Below are 23,879 nucleotides of genomic sequence, written 5' to 3' on the forward strand. Positions count from 1 at the left end.
GGTGACCTTTTAAGGTGAGAAAAGGAAAGGGCGATAAGGGCCGAGGGGGAGCTGGGTGGGGTACGTGAGTGGGAGTGAGGCGAGGGAGTGGGAATGAGTGGGGGGAGGGAATGGAGGGGGTGTGAGACCTAAAGACTTCCTAACCACAACCTGACACATAAAATATAATATGATTAGCACCGTCTACGATTGGAAGCAGCTGTGAGGCCGACCTCATGAGGGAGGTCAGGGAGAGGTCATGAGAGAGAGAGAGAGAGAGAGAGAGAGAGAGAGAGAGAGAGACAGAGAGAGAGAGAGACAGAGAGAGAGAGAGAGAGAGAGAGAGAGAGAGAGAGAGAGAGAGAGAGAGAGAGAGAGAGAGAGAGAGAGAGAGATCAAGTCAGTTGATCAAATGAAAATGCTGGCCCACAGATGGCTCCAACTTCATCCTGTTCCCTACTTGTATGTCTCATAACACTAAAAATGCTTTCAAATGAGCTGATGTAGGTAACAGCTCTTAGTTTGTCAATAAAGTTAGGAATCCTTAACCTGTAAATAGCTTGTTAATAAAACTAGGGATCCTTATCCTTGTCAAACCCTGTGTAAAGACAGAGAGAGAGAGAGAGAGAGAGAGAGAGAGAGAGAGAGAGAGAGAGAGAGAGAGAGAGAGAGAGAGAGAGAGAGAGAGAGAGAGAGAGAGAGAGAGAGAAAGAGAGAGAGAGAGAGAGAGAGAGAGAGGACAGCGTGAAACAAGCTTTTATGCCACAAGACGGGCAGAAAGCAGCAACTTCACTCTGGCTGTACCCTTCTCCAGAACATCACTCCATCTGAGATCATACATACCCAGGATGACTCGAGTATGGAACACATTCGTACAGCATAATGATGTCAACGAGATAACGTCAGTTGATCAAATGAAAATGCTGGCCCACAGATGCTCCAACTTCATCCTGTTCCCTACTTGTATGTCTCATAACAATAAAAATGCTTTCAAATGAGCTGCTGTAGGTAACAGCTCTTACTTGCCAATAAAGTTAGGAATCCTTAACCTGTAAATAGCTGTCAATAAAGCTAGGGATCCTTAACCTTGTCAAACCCTGTGAAAAAAAAAAAAAAAAAAAAGAAGAGAGAGAGAGAGAGAGAGAGAGAGAGAGAGAGAAGAGAGAGAGAGAGAGAGAGAGAGAGAGAGAGAGAGAGAGAGAGAGAGAGAGAGAGAGAGAGAGAGAGAGTAGACAGATGAAAAAATGTATCACCTTTGATATACCTTACCTTTGAAGAGTTTCGAGAGTTTATCTACTCTCTGAGCCCGGCCATGGGCCAGGCTCGTCTGATGCTTGCCTGGTCAACCAGGCTGTTGCTGCTGGAGGCCCCTGCCCCACATATCCATCACAGCCCACCTGCTCACTATTTCCCATAAATCATTCAATATTACATACGTCAACATTTCAGCCAGAAAAACGTATACTGACATATTCCTGTCAAGAAATCAAAAATATACCTTTGATATACCTTTGAAGGATTTCGAGAGTTTTTCTCCCCCTACCACCCCCCGTTCCCACCGCAGCCCGGCCCTGGGCTAGGCTTGTCTGGTGCTTGCCTGGTTAACCAGGATGTTGCTGCTGGCGGTCCGCTGGCCCACATGTCCACCATCGCACAGATATGGGCAGAGACAGCTGGGGGGGGGTAAGGAAACTTAGGTGTGCCATGGAATCGAAACCAAAACCTTGCGATTGTGAGTCGACGGCTCTGATGAGTGGGTGGAGGTGGGAGTCACCCAGATGTGTAAAGTGGAAATACGTGTAAATAAGACTCAGGGGAATAGTGACCGTTCTCAATAATAGTAGTAAAGACGAGAGAGAGAGAGAGAGAGAGAGAGAGAGAGAGAGGGAGGGAGGGAGAGGGAGGTACGTAGGTAGATATCTTACTGTTGCCAGACCTCTCTGTCCACTGTCACGGAGGTGCACCCCACTACCTCTGCACCCCCACTCCTAACCCCCCCCACACACACACCTTTAAGAAGAGGTACGATAAAGCTCTTGTGGGCAGGGAGAGAGTGGACCTTGTAGAGATCAGCGAATATGCGGGGCCAGGAGCTGTGATCGACCCCAGCAACCAAGAACACATGAGTGCATATAGGTGAGTACTCTCTCTCTCTCTCTCTCTCTGTATATATATATATATATATATATATATATATATATATATATATCTGTCTATCTGTCTATCTATCTCTCTCTCTCTCTCTCTCTCTCTCTCTCTCTCTCTCTCTCTCTCTCTCTCTCTCTCTCACTGTTTATTTCCATCAAGGAAGATACACACATCTGCACACGTCGTTAAATGTTAAGCTACTTGGGAAAAACTTTGCACTCTTTGCTTACATTTCTTGGGTAACCCTTTCCCTTCTTGTCCCTTCTTGCCCCTTCTTGCCCCCTTTTTGCCCCCTTTTTGCTCCTTTCCCAGCACCCTTCGTCACCTCCTTGACACAGAGAGGGAAGCTCCTGCACGTCCTTGGGGTTATCCCCTCTATCCTCCTCCTCCTCCTCTTCCTCCTCCTTCATCACCCCCTCCCCCTCCTCCTCCATCACCCCCTCCCCCTTCTCCTCCTCCCCCTCTTCCTCACTGGGATCACCTCCTTCAGGCCCTAAGGACTAGTTAAGAAAAGGATGTAAAGGGTTGTAACAGGGAAAAAATAGTGTTTTTGAAGATGTTAGAAGTGCCACAGGAGTGCCACTGGGGTGCCACTGTAATTTTTGGCATCTGAGTTTCCCCAAAAGATCTGTTTTGTGACTCCCTCAGGGGAAGGTGTTTGTTGCTAAGGGTGGCTAAGTGGCTAAGGGTTGCTAAGGGTGTCTAAGGGTCTAATGGGAATGGGGGAAGGGGAAATTAATATTATTCCTCTTCTTTCTTTCTGATTCTTGCCTTTTCCTCCTATTTCCTTTTTTCTTTCTTCTCTTTTATCTTCTTTCTCCATCATCCTTTTCTTATTTTTGTTCTTTCTATTTCTCACTTCTTCTTTCTTTTAACGCTTCCTTCTTCCTTTTTCTTTTCGTCTTTCCTTCCTTCATTGTCTTTTTTAGCTCTTTCTGACATCCTCCCCATTCCTCTTTCTGCTCCTCTTTCATATTTTCCCCTCTTTACCCTTCTCTTCATCCTCATTTTTGCTGTGTTTCTCCTCCTCTTCTCGTCTTCTTACCCTCCTTCTCCTTGTTCTCCTCGTCATCCCATCATTCCATGGGACATTTAAGACGATTATTTATCCTCCAGTTCGAGATCTTTAAGTACCAGAAGACGGCTTTTCCTGAGACACGAGGGATTGTATCCAGGTCCTTAGACACGAGAGATTGTATCCGGTCTTGAGACACGAGGATTGTATCGGGTCTTGAGACACGAGGGATTGTATCCAGGTCCTTAGACACGATAGATTGTATCCGTGTCTTGAGACTCGAGGGATTGTATCCGGGTCCTTAGACACGAGAGATTGTATCCGGGTCCTTAGACACGAGGGATTGTATCCGGGTCTTGAGACACGAGAGATTGTATCCGGGTCCTTAGACACGAGGGATTGTATCCGGGTCTTGAGACACGAGGGATTGTATCCGGGTATTTAGACACGAGAGATTGTATCCGGGTATTTAGACACGAGAGATTGTATTCGGGTCCTAAGACACGAGAGATTGTATCCGTGTCTTGAGACACAAGGGACTGTATCCAGGACACACACACACACACACACACACACACACACACACACACACACACACACACAACACACAGGAGCTCCTCTCTTCCTCTCCTCTCCTACCTCCTTCTCTCTACACTCCTCTCTACTTTCCTAATTCCCTCTCTCTCTCTCTCTCTCTCTCTCTCTCTCTCTCTCTCTCTCTCTCTCTCTCTCTCTCTCTCTGTCTTTCTCAGCCACCTATGTAATCCTAGATTCCCATCTTCCTCCTAGTCTTTTCTCCCCTTCCTCTTCCTCCTCCTCTTCCTCTTCTTCCTCGTTACGACGAGAAGATCAACGGTTCCTGGCACAGGAAGAGAGTAACTGCAAAAATCTTTCTATTTATGGCTGTCTACCGCTAGGGGCACACCTGTGGTATACCTGTGGCCGGTTTCAAGGCTCCGCTACTCCCGCAACCTGAGGCCAGGCTCTCCTGCTGACGTTCTGGTCAACCAAACTGTTGGTGTTGCCAGTAATGAAAATGGTCATTTTTTTGTGTTTTTAAGTGTCTTTCTTCTACCACCTATCTACTACTGTCTATTATCTACTGTTTACTATCTACTGTCATCTACTATTTACTGCCATCTACTGTGTCTAACCATTTACTGTCGCAATCTAATACATACATACATCTAATATCTAATATTCAATTTGTTGTCTGTAACGATCAACTATTTGCTATGTGCAACACTTGAGTATATTTAACGAGGAAACGTTTCGCCATATAGTGGCTTCATCAGTCCATACAAAGGAGAATGGTGAAGAACAGAAGAAGTGTAAGGTAATCATTCCCTCAGCCTTGAGTCAATGTAGTCAGTCCATCAATCCTGGTAGGATTGCGTGGTCCTGTGGGTTAGAGCTTCATGTGTTTTCGCTCACCATGAGACGGGCCAAAACAACATGGGTTCGAGTCCTTGGCTAGTCGACAGTGTTGCTATATATATATATATATATATATATATATATATATATATATATATATATATATATATATATATATATATATAATAAGCCTCGTTGCCCAGCTCAACGGGAACCCCAAGTGCAGAGGTCTAACGGAAGTCAAAGGCGTCCTGATGGAGCCACTAGGCTACCTTGGAAGGATGGAAAGCAGATTGCCTGGGACTACACATGTGCCGCCACATTGGCAGACACCTACTTGCCATACTCCGTAGTGGAAGAGGGTGGAGCTGCCAGCCACAGGGAGACCCAGAAGATCCGCAAATATGAAAACCTTCCTTCTTGCTATAACTTCATCCCAATAGGGTCGGAGACCCTTGGAGCATGGGGCAAGTGTGCTCTAAAGTTCCTAATAGAGCTGGGTGAAAAGCTCATCATAGAAACCAAGGACCACAGGGCGACCAGCTTCCTCCTTCAGAGACTCAGTGTTGCGATCAAGAGAGGAAATGCCTGCAGCATTCTGGGCACGCGGCCCACCGCCGGGGAGCTGGACGAAGTATTCGACATGTAGCTCTGAGTTACCTATGTTGTTTTACTTTATATCGTATTTTTGTGATTGTTTTGTCAATGTATTTTGTCTTTAAATAAAATATATATAAAATATAGGGGGTGGTAGGAGAAAATTCTCAAACAGCTTCAGGGAGAACCTTGAGTTTTCCTGAAGCAAGTTTATCTTTTCTCTGAGGATGAAAGTCCCAGGACAGTTCTAGAGGTGGTACTCTATATTATATATATATATATATATATATATATATATATATATATATATATATATATATATATATATATATATATATATATATATATATATATTATATATATATATATATATATATATATATATATATATATATATATATATATATATATATATTTATATATTTATATATATATCCATTGCTGCCTGACTTAAAAGTTTCTCCCCTCAGTATGTATGTATGTATGTGTTCTTGTGCTGACAGACCTACCTAGCATGGTCCAGTAGGCCTATGTTCTATATTTTCTTTGATAATCGCTCTAAAAATTGCCTGAGTGAAGGAGGTCTTCAACATGTGAACCTGAATTTTTATGTGATATGTTTCGCCTTTGTTATACCCTTGATGAATTTCGAGAGTTTTCTACTCCCGGAGCCCGGTTCTGGGCCAGGCTTGTCTGGTTTACCTTGAATGTGATCTCACACTTTGCCTGTCGGAGGTCGGAGGTTCGAGCCTTAAACTTTCACAGAATAACATTAAGTTCTAAGTAATAGGAGACGCTGGTTAGGAAGGAGGAGGGGGAGGAGGAGGAGGAGGAGGAGGAGGAGGAGGAGGCACTGCACCTTCAGAAACAAAACAAAGGTGAGAGGACAAGAGGACACACTTGAAGACCCTAGCGGAGGATAGTCACTACTAGGCTCCCACCTCCATCCTACCCCTTCTGCTCCTCCTCCACACAAACACACAGGTGAGGAGATAAAGAGGTCTACAGCGAGACAAGAGCAAGAGGGACGAGAGGCCACCACAAAAGATTCTTCTTTATTCAGACTTAAGACGCGAGAGAGAAGAGAGAGAGACAGAGAGAGAGAGAGAGGAGAGAGAGAGGGGGAGAGAGAGAGAGAGAGAGAGAGAGAGAGAGGAGAGGGGAGAGAGAGGAAGAGAGAGAGAGGGGAGAGAGAAAAAGAGAGAGAGAGAGAGAAGAGAGAGAAGAGAGAAGAAGAGAAGAGAAGAAGAAGAAGAAGAAGAAGAGAGAAGAGAGAAAGAAGAAGAAGAAGAAGAATAAGAAGAGAAGAAGAATAAAAGGAAAAGAAGAAGAAAAGTTATTACAAAGATAGAAGAAGAATAAGAATAGAAGACACAAAAACACAACACAATAAAGAAATAACAACTACACAAATTACAAATTACACAAACTAACAAAAATAACAACTAACACACTTACATAGATCTAATACACACATACAATCTACACAATCTTACATACACACACTACACAACTTAACAACTCACAATCTACACACATTACACACACTTACACACATCTTACACACAATCTATACACAATCTTACACACAATCTTACACACAACTTACACACAATCACACACAATCTACACAATCTTACACACAATCTTACACACAATCTTACACACAACTCTTACACACAACCTTACAACAATCTTACACACAACTCACTACACAATCTTACACACAACAACACACAACTTACCACAATCTTACACACATCTACACACAACCTACACACAATCTACACACAACTTACATACACACATCTTACACACAATCTTACACACAATCTTACACACAACCTTACACAATCTTCACACAACCTTACACACACATCTACACACAACTTACACACAACTTACACACACACATTACACAAAACTTACACACAACCTTACACAAAATCTTACCCACAACCTTACACACAATCTTACACACAATCTTACACACAACTTTACACACAATCTTACACACAATCTTACACACAATCTTACACACAACCTTACACACAATCTTACACACAACTTTACACACAATCTTACACACACACACATACTACACACAACTTACAACACAACAACTTACACACAATCTTACACACAACTTAACAACACACACATCTTACACACAACCTACACACAATCTACACACAATCTTACACACACAACCTTACACACAAATCTTACACACAACCTTACACACAACACACAATTACACACAATCACACAATCTTACACACACACCTTACACACATCTACACACAATCTTACACACAATCTTACACACAACTTACACACAATTACACACAATCTTACATACACAATCACACAACCCAAAACTACACATCTTACACACAATCTTACACACAACTTACACACAATCTTACACACACAACCTTACACACCACATCACACCAATCACACAATCTTACACACTACACAATCTACACACATCACACACACAACCTACACAACTTACACACAATCTTACACAACTACACACATCTTACACACAATCTTACACACAATCTTACAAAACACAACCTTACACACACAATCTTACACAATCTTACACACAATCTTACACACAACTTACACACACACAATCTTACACACAATCTTACACACAACCTTACACACACAACCTTACACACAATCTTACACACAATCTTACACACAACTTTACACACAATCTTACACACAATCTTACACACAATCTTACACACAACCTTACACACAATCTTACACACAACTTTACACACAACCTTACACACAATCTTACACACAACTTACACACAACTACACATACACAATACTTACACACAACTTACACACAATCTTACACACAATCTACACACAATCTTACTACACAACCTTACACACAATCCTTACACACAATCTTACACACAACCTTACACACAACTTACACACAATCTTCACACCACACAACTTACACACATTACACACAATCTTACACACACAATCTTACACACAACACACAACCACACAACCTCACACAATCTACACACAACCTTACACAACAAAATATACGTAATATTCTTAACATAAATTTTAATTTTAGTGAGGTCATTTATTTTTTAAGAAGACGTTTCGCCCACTAAGGAGCTTTATTAATCCAATACAGACTATAGAAACCCCACAACACATATATTCTGGGTCAGGTCAGGCGGTGTAAGAGCTGGAGGACGGTGGCAGGTGTTGGCTGTGGTCTGCAGGGGGAGGTTATGCTGGGCGAGGATCACCCGGGTCACGAAGCTGTCAGTGTTTTGAACGATGCTGAGAAAGAAGGTTCTAAGTAGCGTCTACGACGATCTGATTCCTTGATGACAAGTTTTTGCTTTTTGGTAGTTCACGAGATGGTTGTGGGTGTTGAGGTGTTGGTACAGGTGTTGCGGTGTATGAAACAGGTGTCTTTTAAAGAGTGCATCTTTGGCAAATGGTTCCTAGATGTTTCTCACACGGATAGTTAATCATATAAACCGGTTGGAACAGTTTAATTATCAATGTTCGGTTCATTATTTTGACTTTTCTTCTTAATGTTAGGGTTTAAAAAATGTTGGAGGTTATGCTGGCTAGGTGGCTCTTGTTTTTATCAATAAGGTCGTGGATGCTTAGTGACAGTTATCTGATCTGGAGAGCAATGTACCGATTTAGAATGTGCTTTTGTCCAGCGGTGTGGAAAGGTCTTAAAGCCTTTCTTGGTGAAATCTATTGGCTACTTTACCTTGAAAAAGGTTTCACGAAATTACATTATTCTTCTAGGAAGGCAGAGATTGGGAATCCACAGACTTAAAAAAATGTGAAGACCTAGATCTTAGTACATGTCTTATGGTGTGATAAGTAGTGTATGAGATCGTTTGTGCTCGTAGAATTCTCATCATTCGATCATTCCTGCAAAGTGAAACACCAAGAAAGACTAAGAAATCATTCTGTTCCATCATTGTGGTTAATTTGACAGTGTTTCAGAGATGATGATATTGAGAAGCGAGATGCTGTAGAAATGTCTGGACACGGTTAGCAGGATGCCTTGAACATCTCTGGAGATGTATGATCTCAGTATTTTCTCCTCCAGGTGCTCCGTACACAGTTTACTCCCTGACCGCACTAAAAGGCACGCCCGTGGCCATTCCATACGACTGTCTTTACACAAAACCACTGAAAGAGATGCAGGTGAAATCGACGCTTAACTCGAGTGACATGTGAATAATATAGGGGGTTCCTGAATCCTGCTATCAAGTATAAAGCCAATGTTTGCAAGGTCTTCTCCTCCCCCCAACCTGGCCCAACTTCGCGGAGGATCAGAAGAAACCAATTATGCCCTAAGACGGGCATCCATCAACAGTTTCTCCTCTGCATCTAGTTATTATTATTATTATTATTATCAGTAGTAGTAGTAGTATCTTGGATAGAAGAAAACCCGTAAGAGTAATTCGGAGAATAATATCAGCCAGTCCTCGACTGACTCTCATTTGGGACATGTTTTCATAATAAGTAAAGAGGAAATCAAGTCAGGTGTGACACCGGTACATGGCGGCTCCGGTGCCTGGCGGCTCCGGTGCCTGGTAGCTCCGGTGCCTGGTGGCTCCGGTGCCTGGCGGCTCCGGTGCCTGGCGGCTCCGGTGCCTGGTAGCTCCGGTGCCTGGTGGCTCCGGTGCCTGGCGGCTCCGGTGCATGGTGGCTCCGGTGCCTGGCGGCTGTGCCTGGCGGCTCCGGTGCCTGGTGGCTCCGGTGCCTGGTGGCTTCGGTGCCTGGCGGCTCCGGTGCCTGGTAGCTCCGGTGCCTGGTGGCTCCGGTGCCTGGCGGCTCCGGTGCCTGGTGGCTCCGGTGCCTGGCGGCTCCGGTGCCTGGTGGCTCCGGTGCCTGGTGGCTCCGGTGCCTGGCGGCTCCGGTGCCTGGTGGCTCCGGTGCCTGGTGGCTCCGGTGCCTGGTGGCTCCGGTGCCTGGGGGCTCCAGTGCCTGGCGGCTCCGGTGCCTGGTGGCTCCGGTGCCTGGGGGCTCCGGTGCCTGGTGGCTCCGGTGCCTGGCGGCTCCGGTGCCTGGTGGCTCCGGTGCCTGGCGGCTCCGGTGCCTGGCGGCTCCGGTGCCTGGTAGCTCCGGTGCCTGGTGGCTCCGGTGCCTGGCGGCTCCGGTGCCTGATGGCTCCGGTGCCTGGTGGCTCGGGTGCCTGGCGGCAAGGAAGGTGACGACTACGGCTCACAGATGGCTTCAACATCAATATGTAATTATTGCGAATGTTGCTTAAATTTCAGTTAAATGTACACTTATTAAAATCCAATTAAGTGCACGCTCCTTCAGATTTACTTATAATAAATCATTTGCTGGGCTTGAATATAAGCCGTGGCTCGTGAAATAGATTTTAGCCTGTGAAGTACACGGCAGGACCACTCATCCTAAATTCTATAGAGTTGTGAATCCTCTTCTTTCTTCTCCTCGACCTCTTCTTCTTCCTCCTCCTCCTCCTCCTCCTCTCCTCTTCTTTCACCTCCGTTGTTTCCCCGATGAACAACCCTTAAAACCCCCGAAAGGAGGGGAAAAAAATATCCACGGGTGCCCCGAACTACAAGGACTGAAGCCGTGGCTAGAGATATCGACCCAGTGTGGCCCGTAGTGAATCCCTGGGGAAGGTTCGAAGTTCCGCGGGCGTCGGCGGATGGAGCTTAATCTGATTTCATTCCTCGACGGGTTCATTATGAATGAAGTGGCATTGTGGGAGGGCGAGGGGCCTCCGGGTGTACACAAACTGATGCTTGTTACCGCCATTGTGGCCTACTTAAGGTCGAGCTCCGCTCCACTAGGGGAGAGAAGGAGGAGGGGAAGGAGGGGAAGGAGGGTCGAAGGGGGAGGAGGAGAAAGAGAAGAGGTTTTTGAGGGTTGAAGAGGGGAGAGGGTCGCCGGTCGGGTTCAGAACGCTTCGAACTCGTCCCGGTTATCCTGAAGCTTCGAGAGTTCTTGCTAACGCCCTCTGCCTTGCGCAGTGCTCATCCGCTTGTAGAAAATTCGGCATTTCTAGCTTTTGCCTAAGGATGTAACTATATTTCCTCTTTTATTTTCCCTGCATTACCAAACCTAACAAACAAACAAACAAACAAACAAAAACGCCAATGAAGAGATAGTGTGGTATTCCTTCACGATGGACAACGCTTCTCCAAGCCGGCCACTCACTCAAGAATCCCCTCTTCCACTCTTATGTTTCTTAAACACACCCTTTCCTTCTTCCCACATTTCTTCTCTCCTTTCTAATTCCCTTCTCTACTTCCTTTTCCTTCTCCCCACATTTCCTCTCTTCTCTTTTATTACCTTCTCTCCACTTCCCCTTCAAAACAGTAACAAAAATGGAACTGGCATACTAGCACTCCTAGTGTCTAAGCGGCAACTCAACACCCGAAAACCCATCCCACTAAACTGGAGACGACGACGTGAATTCGTAAAAGTCTCGGTGCTTTGAGAATGTTGGGACAAGGGGCAGGCGGGTCGCTAAGGAGCCGGGAGTCCACAGTGCTCTCTATGCCTGTCTTTGTGAACCAAGATGTTTTTCTTGTCAATTATGGCTCTCTGGAAGACGCTGGACGGTAATTCACCGCCATTCTTGGACGAGTTTTTCTGGGGGCGGATGGTTGAATACTTTGTTGTTGTTGTTGGTGGTTGGTGTTGTTGTTGTTGTTGTTGCTGTTGGTGGTGGTGGTTGTGTTAGTGGGGAAGTGATGTAGTGGGGGAGGCTGTAGTGGTGGTGGTAATGACTGGTGGTGCGGTATCATCAAACAACTTAAAAAATAATAAGACACATCGTGACTAGAATCTTAGAGTGATGAACGCTAGAGATCAGAAGCCTAGCAAACAAGGCCTATACTTGCGAAATAAAGCAGCCGTAGCAACATACATGCAAAAGATATATAATTTCATCTGACTTTTACCCCCAACCTGTTTTATAAATGAGAAACACATTTCCGCGCGCATTTTCGTTGATTTCCGCCTGATATGAACTTCTGCAAAGATTTAATACTTGTATACCAGATAAGATTCTATTACGTTAGGTTACGATTACCGTAAACAAATCTACATTTACGTAGCGTTTATCGACAATAACAAAGTACCACAAACGGACAGATAACGTTTTGAGGGATATATCCAGACGCACTAGTACGAGCTGGAGGACGCTAAAAGAATTCCACTCTTCGGTGGAACTCTGTTGAATACAAAAATGACAAAACTTAGTTTTGGAGAACCCCCCCTAAAAAAAAAACAAAAACCTAGAATGAGAAAGTGTGTTATGGATATTTAAGATACGTTATCAAATATCACTGAGACACACGAAGCGAAGACTCATGTATTGGATGGACAAATATATCAGTGTTAATGTCTAGTAGAACCATATGCCATCCATCTAACCTGTCATCTAAGCTACCATCCATTAAGTTATTCATACACCTTCATATTCACTGAACTATCCAGCTGACCATCCACTCATCAACTCAGTCTCTTGGCTAAACATCCATCCATCTGGCTAACTATCCATCTAATCATTCTTTGCATCTATTTTTTTTTATCCGAGTTGCAATTATCCAAGTAACAACCATCCAACTTAACAACCATTCAACTACCAACCACCCAAACTAACAACCACTCAAACTAACAACCATCCAAAATAACAACTATCCAAACTAACAACCATCCAAACTAACAACCATCCAAATTAACAACCATCCAAACTAACAACCACCCAAACTAACAACCACCCAAACTAACAACCACCCAAACTAACAACCATCCAAAATAACAACTATCCAAACTAACAATCATCCAAACTAACAACCACCCAAACTAACAACCATCCAAAATAACAACTATCCAAACTAACAACCATCCAAACTAACAACCACCCAAACTAACAACCATCCAAACTAACAACCACCCAAACTAACAACCACCCTAACTAACAACCACCCAAACTAACAACAACCCAAACTAACAACCACCCAAACTAACAACCACCTAAACTAACAACCACCCAAACTAACAACCATCCAAACTAACAACCATCCAGACTAACCAACCATGCACGCGAACACAAAACACTATCCACAAACTACAAACTCCTCTGCCCCAACAGTTTCATCCATTTCATGTACAAACAAAGCCAGCTGGAATTAATCAAACAAAACACTGTATGTAAATAACATGCATGTGTTTTTTCCCCAAACACAAACAAACAGGACTCCGGGTGCGCTCCACAAACGAGGCAATCTTGTATATTTGCAGGTCCGCCCGCTGCTGACCGCATCAAAGAGAAATTTTAATAATACCATTGTGTACCTGTGTGGGAACAGTGAGGGGGGGTTAGAAGGAGAGCCATTTCAATCACCTTTGTCCCCTTCCTCAAAGAGAATTACGGACGCCACTTTAATGGCGTTCGGGGTAGGAGGTGCGTTCGAATTTAAAAAAAAAAGATGGGTAGTCTATGGGAGAGGAAATCTCGGGGTGTTGAAAACATAAAGAAAAGGAAGGAGATTTTTTTGAGGAATAAGAAAAAAAGGTTTGATAAGGGTATAGAGTGATGAGAAAGGAATGGGGAAGATGGGTGTACATACTGATATAAAGGAAGGGTAATGCAGATAAATGGCTCAGAGAACAGATGAGGTGATAAATGAGACATGTACAACACTTGACTGTATTTATTACCGAAACGTTTCGCCGCACAGTGCCACCATCTTGAGATCAGAAGGAACAAGGAAGAGAGAAAGGAGCACATGAGACGGCACTGAGTGAGGAAAGGGAAAAACCATAGTGGAAGATAAAAACCATAGTGGAAGGGAAAATAGGGAACCTGGGAAACTAATGGAAGGGTGTAGTGGGAATTTTTCGAAGAGAAGTATGTATGTTTGTTGACTTATTTACGTTTTAAAGTGTGTGTGGGGTGTTAGGATAAGTGTGTTTACCTCGGCTTTAAGAGTGTGTCTATCTCTCTGCTCCAACACTAAGTAAACCTATTCTTTTAGCCCCCCCCTTCCCTTTTTTTGATAAAGACACTGTTATACAATTTTGAAGGGGCATTCTGTTTTATGTGTCTTATGGACAGTGATACATGAGTTCTGATGAGTAGCTTTAATTATAAAATGCGTTATATGTGTGCATGTGTATGTAGTGTAAGTATGTATGCATGTATATATATATATATATATATATATATATATATATATATATATATATATATATATATATATATATATATATATATATATATATATATATATATATATATATACAGAGAGAAAGAGTAACAGAGATCATAAGTAAGATGGATATTTCTTCTCCTCGCCTGTCTTTTTTTCACTCCATTTTGACCTCTTAGTTCTTTCTTCCCTCATTTTCTCTCCTCACTTACCTTTCCCCTCACCTCCCAATCCTTCCCTTATCTCTCCTTCCCTCACCACTCTCCTTTTCAATTCCTATAATCCTTACTTTCATTTTGAAGTTGCAACGATAAGATGCCAAGAGATCGGACCAGAGCTGGAGCTCTACTTACACCCAAATCTCTCTCTCTCTCTCTCTCTCTCTCTCTCTCTCTCTCTCTCTCTCTCTCTCTCTCTCCTCTCTCTCTCTCTCTCTCTCCTCGCTCTCTCCTCTCCTCTCTCTCTCTCTCTCTCTCTCTCTCTCTCTCTCTCTCTTTCCTTCTCTCATCAACTCCAACACACACACACACACCCATTATTCCAGTTATCTCAAATCAACATCCGAAAAGAAATATATAGAGATGGAAAAAAGAAGAAAAAAATGGAAATGGATGAGGAAAATAGAAACAGAGATGATGAGAAGACCCGGCTGAAGCTTATCCAAATACAACTATGTGTCTCCACTAACTCTCTTTCCCTCCTCTACTCCTCCTCCCTCCATTCATCCTCCTCCCTCTACCTTCCTCTACTACAACCTTCACTACTCCCCTACACCCTCACTACACCCTCCTACACTCTTCCACTAATCCATCGTATACCACCAGGGAAAAGGAGCTATTGAAATCATTTTGTCTTGCACATTTAATTATCCAAGCCAGCGAATGGAAGTGACGTGAGAGGGAGACATGGTAGGAGGTAGAGAGGAAATGGGCATGGTAGGTAAGAGAGAGGAAGAAGGATGGAGTGTAGGGAGAGGAATGAATGAGGTCGAGGTAGAGAGGAAAGAAAGTAGAGGTAGGAGGGGAGAAGGAGGGAGGTAAGAGAGGAAGAACAGTCAGGAGGTACGAGAGGAAGAATTAGGGTGGGAAATGGCGAAGATGGGGTGAAGGGAGGGGTGAATTTAGGAGAGGCAGAAGGTGGAGGATGGGAGGAGAAGGTGGAGGAGGGAGGCAAAGGTGGAGGAGGAGGAGAAGGTTGAGGAGGAGAAGGTGAAGGAGGGAGGTGATGGAGGAGGAGGCAGGTGGAGGAGGAGGCAAAGCTGAGGAGGGAGGCAGAAGTGGTAGGGAGAGGCAGAAGGTGGAGGAAGGAGGCAGACATGGTGGAGGGAGAGGCAGAATTATGGAGAGGAGGCAGTTATGGAGAGGAGGTGCCACAGGTGGAGGAGAGGCAGAAGGGGAGAGGAGGCAGAAGGTAGGAGGAGGCAGAAGGTGGAGGGAGGAACAAGGTGGAGAGGAGGAGAAGTGGAGGGAAGGGAGGAAGAAGGTGAACGGGAGGAGGCAGAAGGTGAAGGAGAGATGCAGAAGGTGGAGGAGTAGTTAGAAGGTGGGAGGGGTTAGAAGTAGAGGAGGAGGTTACAGGTAGGAGGGGCATTGCCAGAAGTAAGGAGAGGCATTAGGTGAAGGAAGAGGCAGAAGGTGAGGGAGGAGGCAGTAGTGGAGGAGGAGGCAGAAGGTGAGGGAGAGAGGCAGAAGGTGGAGGGAGGAGAGAGTGAGGGAGGAGCATGAAGGTGGAGAGAGAAGAGAAGGTGGAGAGGGAGAAGAAGATGGATGAGAAGCAGAAGGTGGAGGAAGGGAGGCAGAAGGTGAGGAGGGAGGCAGAAGGTGGAGGAGGGAGCAGAAGGTAATGGGAAGAGGCATGAAGGTGGAGAGGGAGCAGAAGGTGAAGGGAGGAGGCAGAAGGTGAAGGAGGAGGCAGAAGGTGGAGGAGGAGGCTAGAAGATGGAGGGAGGAGGTAGAAGGTGAAGGAGTGAAGAGAAGGTGGAGGAGGGATGTAGAAGGTGGAGGAAGGAGGCAGAAGGTGAGGAGAGGCAGAAGGTGAAGGGAGGAAGGCAGAAGGTAAGAGAGGCAAAGGTGAGGAGGGACAGAAGGTGAAGGGGAGGAAGAAGTGGAGGAGAGGTAAGAAGGGAAGGAGAGGAGGCAAATGAAGGAGAGAGAGGCAGAAGGTGGAGGGAGGGAGGCAGAAGGTGGAGGCAGGAGGTAAGGTGGAAGGAGGAGGTAGAAGGTGGAGGAGGGAGGCAGTAAGGTGAAGGGAGGAGGCAGAAGGTGAGGGAGGGAGGTAGAAGGTGGAGGAGGGAGGTAGAAGGTAAGGGAGGAAGAGAAGGTGAAGGGAGGAGGAGAAGGTGGAGGGAGGGAGGCAGAAGGTGGAGGAAGGGAGGCAGAAGGTGGAGGGAGGGAGGCAAAATATGGAGGGAGGGAGGCAGAATATGGAGGGAGGGAGGCAGAAGGTGGAGGGAGGGAGGCAGAAGGTGGAGGGAGGGAGGCAGAAGGTGGAGGGAGGGAGGCAGAAGGTGGAGGGAGGGAGGCAGAAGGTGGAGGGAGGGAGGTAAAAGGTGGAGGGAGGGAGGCAGAAGGTGGAGGGAGGGAGGCAGAAGGTGGAGGGAGGGAGGCAGAAGGTGGAGGAAGGGAGGCAGAAGGTGGAGGGAGGGAGGCAGAATATGGAGGGAGGGAGGGCAGAAGGTGGAGGGGAAAGAGGCAGAAGGTGGAGGGAGGGAGGCAGAAGATGGAGGGAGGGAGGCAGAAGGTGGAGGGAGGGAGGCAGAAGGTGGAGGGAGGGAGGCAAGAAGGTGGAGGGAGGGTGGCAGATGGTGGAGGGTGGGAGGCAGATGGTGGAGGGAGGGAGGCAGAAGGTGGAGGGAGAGAGGCAGAAGGTGGAGGGAGGGAGGCAGAAAGTGGAGGGAGGGAGGCAGAAGGTGGAGGGAGGGAAGCAGAAGGTGGAGGGAGGGAGACAGAAGATGGAGGGAGAGAGGCAGAAGGTGGAGGGAGGGAGGCAGAAGGTGGAGGGAGGGAGGCAGAAGATGGAGGGAGGGAGGCAGAAGGTGAAGGGAGAGAGGCAGAAGGTGAAGGGAGAGAGGCAGAAGGTGGAGGGAGGGAGGCAGAAGGTGGAGGGAGGGAGGCAGAAGGTGGAGGGAGGGAGGCAGAAGGTGAAGGGAGGAAGGCAGAAGGTGAAGGGAGGGAGGCAGAAGGTGGAGGGAGGGAGGCAGAAGGTGAAGGGAGGGAGGCAGAAGGTGGAGGGAGGGAGGTAGAAGGTGAAGGGAGGGAGGCAGAAGGTGAAGGGAGAGAGGCAGAAGGTGGAGGGAGGGAGGCAGAAGGTGGAGGGAGGGAGGTAGAAGGTGGAGGGAGGGAGGTAGAAGGTGGAGGGAGGGAGGCAGAAGGTGAAGGGAGGGAGGCAGAAGGCGGAGGGAGGGAGGCAGAAGGTGGAGGGAGGGAGGCAGAAGGTGAAGGGAGGAAGGCAGAAGGTGAAGGGAGGGAGGCAGAAGGTGGAGGGAGGGAGGCAGAAGGTGAAGGGAGGGAGGCAGAAGGTGAAGGGAGAGAGGCAGAAGGTGGAGGGAGGGAGGCAGAAGGTGGAGGGAGGGAGGTAGAAGGTGAAGGGAGGGAGGCAGAAGGTGAAGGGAGAGAGGCAGAAGGTGAAGGGAGGGAGGCAGAAGGTGAAGGGAGAGAGGCAGAAGGTGAAGGGAGGGAGGCAGAAGGTGGAGGGAGGGAGGTAGAAGGTGAAGGGAGGGAGGCAGAAGGTGGAGGGAGGGAGGTAGAAGGTGAAGGGAGGGAGGCAGAAGGTGAAGGGAGGGAGGCAAAAGGTGGAGGGAGGGAGGTAGAAGGTGAAGGGAGGGAGGCAGAAGGTGGAGGGAGGGAGGTAGAAGGTGAAGGGTGGGAGGTAGAAGGTGAAGGGAGGGAGGCAGAAGGTGAAGGGAGGGAGGGAGGTAGAAGGTGAAGGGAGGGAGGCAGAAGGTGGATGGAGGGAGGTAGAAGGTGAAGGGAGGGAGGCAGAAGGTGGAGGGAGAGAGGTAGAAGGTGGAGGGAGTGAGGAAGAAGATGGAGGGAGGGAGGTAGAAGGTGGAGGGAGGTAGAAGGTGGAGGGAGGGAGGCAGAAGGTGAAGGGAGGGAGGCAGAAGGTGAAGGGGGGGAGGTAGAAGGTGGAGGGAGGGAGGCAGAAGGTGAAGGGAGGGAGGCAGAAGGTGAAGGGAGGGAGGTAGAAGGTGGAGGGAGGGAGGCAGAAGGTGGAGGGAGGGAGGCAGAAGGTGGAGGGAGGGAGGCAGAAGGTGGAGGGAGGGAGGTAGAAGGTGGAGGGAGGGAGGCAGAAGTAGGAAGGAGGGAGGCAGAAGTAGGAAGGAGGGAGGCAGAAGTAGGAAGGAGGGAGGCAGAAGGTGGAGGCAGGGAGGTAGAAGGTGAAGGGAGGGAGGCAGAAGGTGGAGGGAGGGAGGTAGAAGGTGGAGGGAGGGAGGCAGAAGGTGGAGGGAGGGAGGTAGAAGGTGGAGGGAGGGAGGCAGTAGGTGGAGGGAGGGAGGCAGAAGGTGGAGGGAGGGAGGTAGAAGGCGGAGGGAGGGAGGTAGAAGGTGGAGGGAGGGAGGCAGAAGGTGGAGGGAGGGAGGCAGAAGGTGGAGGGAGGGAGGTAGAAGGTGGAGGGAGGGAGGCAGAAGGTGGAGGGAGGGAGGTAGAAGGTGGAGGGAGGGAGGCAGAAGGTGAAGGGAGGGAGGCAGAAGGTGGAGGGAGGGAGGTAGAAGGTGGAGGGAGGGAGGCAGAAGGTGGAGGGAGGGAGGCAGAAGGTGGAGGGAGGGAGGCAGAAGGTGGAGGGAGGGAGGTAGAAGGTGGAGGGAGGGAGGCAGAAGGTGGAGGGAGGGAGGTAGAAGGTGGAGGGAGGGAGGCAGAAGGTGGAGGGAGGGATGCAGAAGGTGGAGGGAGGGAGGTAGAAGGTGGAGGGAGGGAGGCAGAAGGTGGAGGGAGGGAGGCAGAAGGTGAAGGGAGGGAGGCAGAAGGTGGAGGGAGGGAGGCAGAAGGTGGAGGGAGGGAGGTAGAAGGTGGAGGGAGGGAGGCAGAAGGTGGAGGGAGGGAGGTAGAAGGTGGAGGGAGGGAGGCAGAAGGTGAAGGGAGGGAGGCAGAAGGTGGAGGGAGGGAGGCAGAAGGTGGAGGGAGGGAGGTAGAAGGTAGAGGGAGGGAGGCAGAAGGTGGAGGGAGGGAGGCAGAAGGTGAAGGGAGGGAGGCAGAAGGTGGAGGGAGGGAGGCAGAAGGTGGAGGGAGGGAGGCAGAAGGTGGAGGGAGGGAGGCAGAAGGTGGAAGGAAGGAGGCAGAAGGTGGAGGGAGGGAGGCAGAAGGTGAAGGGAGGGAGGCAGAAGGTGGAAGGAGGGAGGCAGAAGGTGGAGGGAGGGAGGCAGAAGGTGAAGGGAGGGAGGCAGAAGGTGGAGGGAGGGAGGCAGAAGGTGGAGGGAGGGAGGCAGAAGGTGAAGGGAGGGAGGCAGAAGGTGGAGGGAGGGAGGCAGAAGGTGGAGGGAGGGAGGCAGAAGGTGGAGGGAGGGAGGCAGAAGGTGGAGGGAGGGAGGCAGAAGGTGGAGGGAGGGAGGCAGAAGGTGGAGGGAGGGAGGCAGAAGGTGGAGGGAGGGAGGCAGAAGGTGGAGGGAGGGAGGTAGAAGGTGGAGGGAGGGAACAACGAAGTGACTTTGATCAATTTTTGATTGAGTTTGTCGATATAAATTAAAATGTTTTGCAAAGGTCGAGAACAACAGCAGAGACAACAAGAGTGTGGGAGAGAGGGAGAGAGAGAGAGAGAGAGAGAGAGAGAGAGAGAGAGAGAGAGAGAGAGAGAGAGAGAGAGAGAGAGAGAGAGAGGGACTACCTTCTGGTCAACACTGGAAGGATAAACGGAGTAAACACTATAACCGTCCCATATATGTGGTTAAGAGAAAAATTCCTAACACCATATATTAGGGAAACAATGAAAAAAAAAACTCATTTACTTCACATTTCAACGTTACACCTAATTTCCATCGTTTCTCGACCTTTCTGACCTATTTTCTATATATATTATTTACATATTCAACACATCCTGCCTCATATTCAGAAGAAAACAGTTTACCAACCAAAATTATAATCAAATTCCATCTCTGCATCTGTGACCTGAGGAAATACAGATTCCCAAAGAGCATAACGATAGTATTTCTTCATATGGAGTTGGAAGCTGCTGGAATGGGATCCAAGAGGAAGCAGTGTGTGATACTACCCCTGAAAACATATTATAAAAAAAATGACTTTTGACAATCTCAGTGCCGAGGTGATGAAGCCAAGAGCTTAGCTCAGATGTGGCACTTTTTAAGGGAAAGTGTCACTGAGGTCAGGAATTATGTATGACCCTGCGGGAGTAATGAAGAGATGGGAACCAGGAGGCATAACTTGATATCCCTTCCAGTGCGGCTGGGTGAGTACATAGGTGATGTCGTTGGTGGTAGCAATGGTGATGGTGCAGGAGGAGGAGGAGGAGGAGGAGTAAGTCGAAGAAGAGGAGGAGGAGGAGGAGGACCCTACCGTCTCCTCGGGAGGAGATTGAGGGAATAGGTAATGAAGGCTAGGCACTTTGATGCACCATCAGCCATTATTGACTTGTCTGTCTCCAGTGAGACCATCACCTTTCCCTGGGGGTGGGTGGGTTTGTCCTCCCCTGCCCCCTGCCGTTTTCCCCTGCCCACTGTCCTCTTCCCCTGCCCCTGCCTTCTGTCCCTTGCTCTGCAATCTTCCTCACCCTAGACTCTGTCCAATTCCCTGCCTTTTCCTACTGTTAACTATCCCCCTCCCCAATGTTCTACACCCTGGTCACCTGCCCTGCCCACTGACACACTGCCCCCTGCCGCCAGGGGGAGGAGGGGGGTAAGAAAAGTAGTGGGAAAGAAACAAGTGAGACAAAAGAGGAAAAGCCAAAAGACGAGAGGAAACGAACGACAAAGAATAAATCTGGATCAAAGAAACACCAGTGAATACCAATTTAATGTTCATGCTTCCAGATCACAGGTGGCAGTGCCAGTGCCAGTGGTAGTACCAGTGCCAGTAGGAGTGTCAATGGTGGGGCCAGAGGGAGTGCTAGTGGTGGTGATAGTGGGAAAGCCACTGCCAGTAGGAGTGTCACTGGTGGGACCAGAGGGAGTGTTAGTGGTGGTGGTGGTAGTGATGGTGGTGGTAGTGGGAGTGCCAGTGCCAATACCAGTAGGAATGTCACTGGTGGTACCAGAGGGAATGCCAGTGATGTGTCATTGGTGGTGGTGGTAGTGGGAGTGTTAGTGGTGGTGCTAGAGGGAGTGAGTGCCAGTGAAGTGTCAGTGGTGGTGGTGCCAGTGGTGATGTTGTGTCACGTCGCACCACACCCAGAATCCAAGCCAAAACAAAATACTCAGTAACTATAGCACCATCAGAATGACTTAAGGTATCTAGAAAGATGTCAACAGTGTAATACTTGTGCAGTATATATCCATTTTATAGGCAGGCTCCCTGGCCAAGCCTAGGCTCCCTGGCCAAGCCTAGGCTCCCTGGGCAAGCCCTTCGAACTACGCACGTAGGCCGTCGGCCAGAGGCCTCCCACTCTCGACCAGGCGTAGCAGAGGGACAGGCTGGGCTAGCTACAATTATCAGTACAACGCCTCCACAACAGTCAACAGTCGTTTCTACCATCACTTTTCCTATCGAACCCCCATAACATAGAATTTGCATTGACCGATAATCACGTGTGGGCCCTCCAGCGCTAGGACCGGTGGAGGCTCGGTTCTCTGTCCGCTAATCGCGAGGCAGAGCGTTAGGTAAATAGCTATTAACACCCGCAGAACGCAAATGAGGGTAAATACCTGTTGATTTCGGAGACAGTTTCACTTCCATCCCGCGAGGCTGAGCGAGGTCTTCATGTACTAAGTTGTATTTACCTTATTGTTGTTGTATTTGCTTTAGTGCAATTGAATCCAAGAGCCAATGATCTATTTCGACGCCAAAGAATTCAAGCAACGTTCTCATAGCAGTAAAGACGTGCTGCTGATGCTAGTGAAGTAAAGTCTCACTTTTCTGAGCAAGCTCTTACTGGAGCAACGTTTCGTTCTGTTAAACTCTATTATCAAAGTCTTGATAAAGATCTTAACAGAGTGAAACCCTGTGCTAACCAAAGCCTGTTCTCCAAATTATGCTTTTTTTTCACCACTGTCTTTTTTTTTATTCTCAAGGTCACACTGCTTCTACTGGAGGTTACACTGCTTTGACTGGAGGTCATACTGCTATCAATGACTAGGGGACTGGACTCAGTTTGAAGGTCCTCAAACTGCAGAATAATAGCCAACAGCTACAGTTCTCTAAGGGGCTGCTGGCGTTGCTATTCTTTCCCCTGTCTTAGAAACCAATTTTGATGGAACAAATATCAGTGGGGGAAAGAGGGTTACAGGAGTGTGATAGTGGGATATACACTTCTTATAGGGATGCGTACCCTGGAGTAACCCTCTCACGACAACACAACAATAAAATAGAGAAGACACAAAGACGCCCTCCTTGGGCACCACCTGGCACCACCTGGCACCACCTGGCACTTACCTTATCATGCTGGGGCTCCTGCGGCTGCTGCTGCCTGATTGAGTCCCGCAGCTTCTGCAGCTGACCGATAATCTCCGTGATGCGCTTCTCCTGGTTGTGCAGGGCCTCCGGGTCTGCGCTGAGGAGCTGGTTCATGGAGGCCAGGGGGTCTCCTATCGGTCCTCCGCCTCCGCCGCTGGAGGAGACGGGAGGACTGGGAGGAGACGTGCGGCACTCCAGGGGCTTCCCGCTGTGCAGGGAGACACGCCAAAGACACAAGATGTTGAGTCAGGTATTGAGCGATGGAGAGATGGGTTCAGTTGTTGTGGAGGGGGAGGGAAGAGAAGGAGGAGGAGGAGCAGGAGGAGGGGTGATGATAGGGGTAGTAATGGGAAGTAGTGGGAGGGGAAAGGGATGAACGGTAGTTGTTATAGATAAAGGATGAAGAGAGTCACGCAGAGATAAGGAAAGATTACATGTTTAATAATACAAAGAGTAGATGATGAGAGAGAGAGAGAGAGAGAGAGAGAGAGAGAGAGAGAGAGAGAGAGAGAGAGAGAGAGAGAGAGAGAGAGAGAGAGACCTCCACTATAAGAAAAAAAAATTGCTGGAAAAATCAAGATGAACTCGAATTGGGTAATAAAAAAAAATAGTTACTGAGGAAGGCTGGGGGAGGTAAATAATAGAACTGACCAAGTAAGCACGAAAGCACATATATAACTGCATGTATAATTCCCAAAGAAATATTTACTTAAACCTTTCACTCAGTCATCTTTAATTATGGAAAAGTTTTACATGAATTATCTTGTGTCTCAAATATATTGGCACTTAAGGTTATGTTTTTCGACTTACTTGGGAAACACATGCAAGAATTAACTTAAAATATTTAGACAAGTGTTGCCTGAAATGAAAAGTAGTGAGTGGGGTGGGGAACACAGGTGTTAGCGAGGTGAGTCTTTGTGAGTCATGAATGTGGTGGGTGAGAACTCATGTGAGTGACTATGAGTTACTAGTATG

General features: G+C 47.7%; 1 protein-coding gene across 4 annotated transcripts in view; it reads right to left on the reverse strand.

Annotated features, from left to right (window-relative positions):
* LOC128688279 (transcription factor SOX-5) overlaps nt 1–23,879 on the reverse strand; it is a 318,664-nt gene that overhangs the window by 121,678 nt on the left and 173,107 nt on the right. For all 4 annotated transcript variants that reach the window (XM_070088374.1, XM_070088373.1, XM_070088377.1 and 1 more), the window contains exon 3: nt 22,884–23,112. In XM_070088374.1, coding sequence (XP_069944475.1) covers nt 22,884–23,112 — 229 coding nt within the window. The remainder of the gene's footprint in view (nt 1–22,883; nt 23,113–23,879) is intronic.

Source organism: Cherax quadricarinatus, chromosome 24 (assembly GCF_038502225.1).
Source record: "Cherax quadricarinatus isolate ZL_2023a chromosome 24, ASM3850222v1, whole genome shotgun sequence".
Lineage (NCBI taxonomy): Eukaryota > Metazoa > Arthropoda > Malacostraca > Decapoda > Parastacidae > Cherax > Cherax quadricarinatus.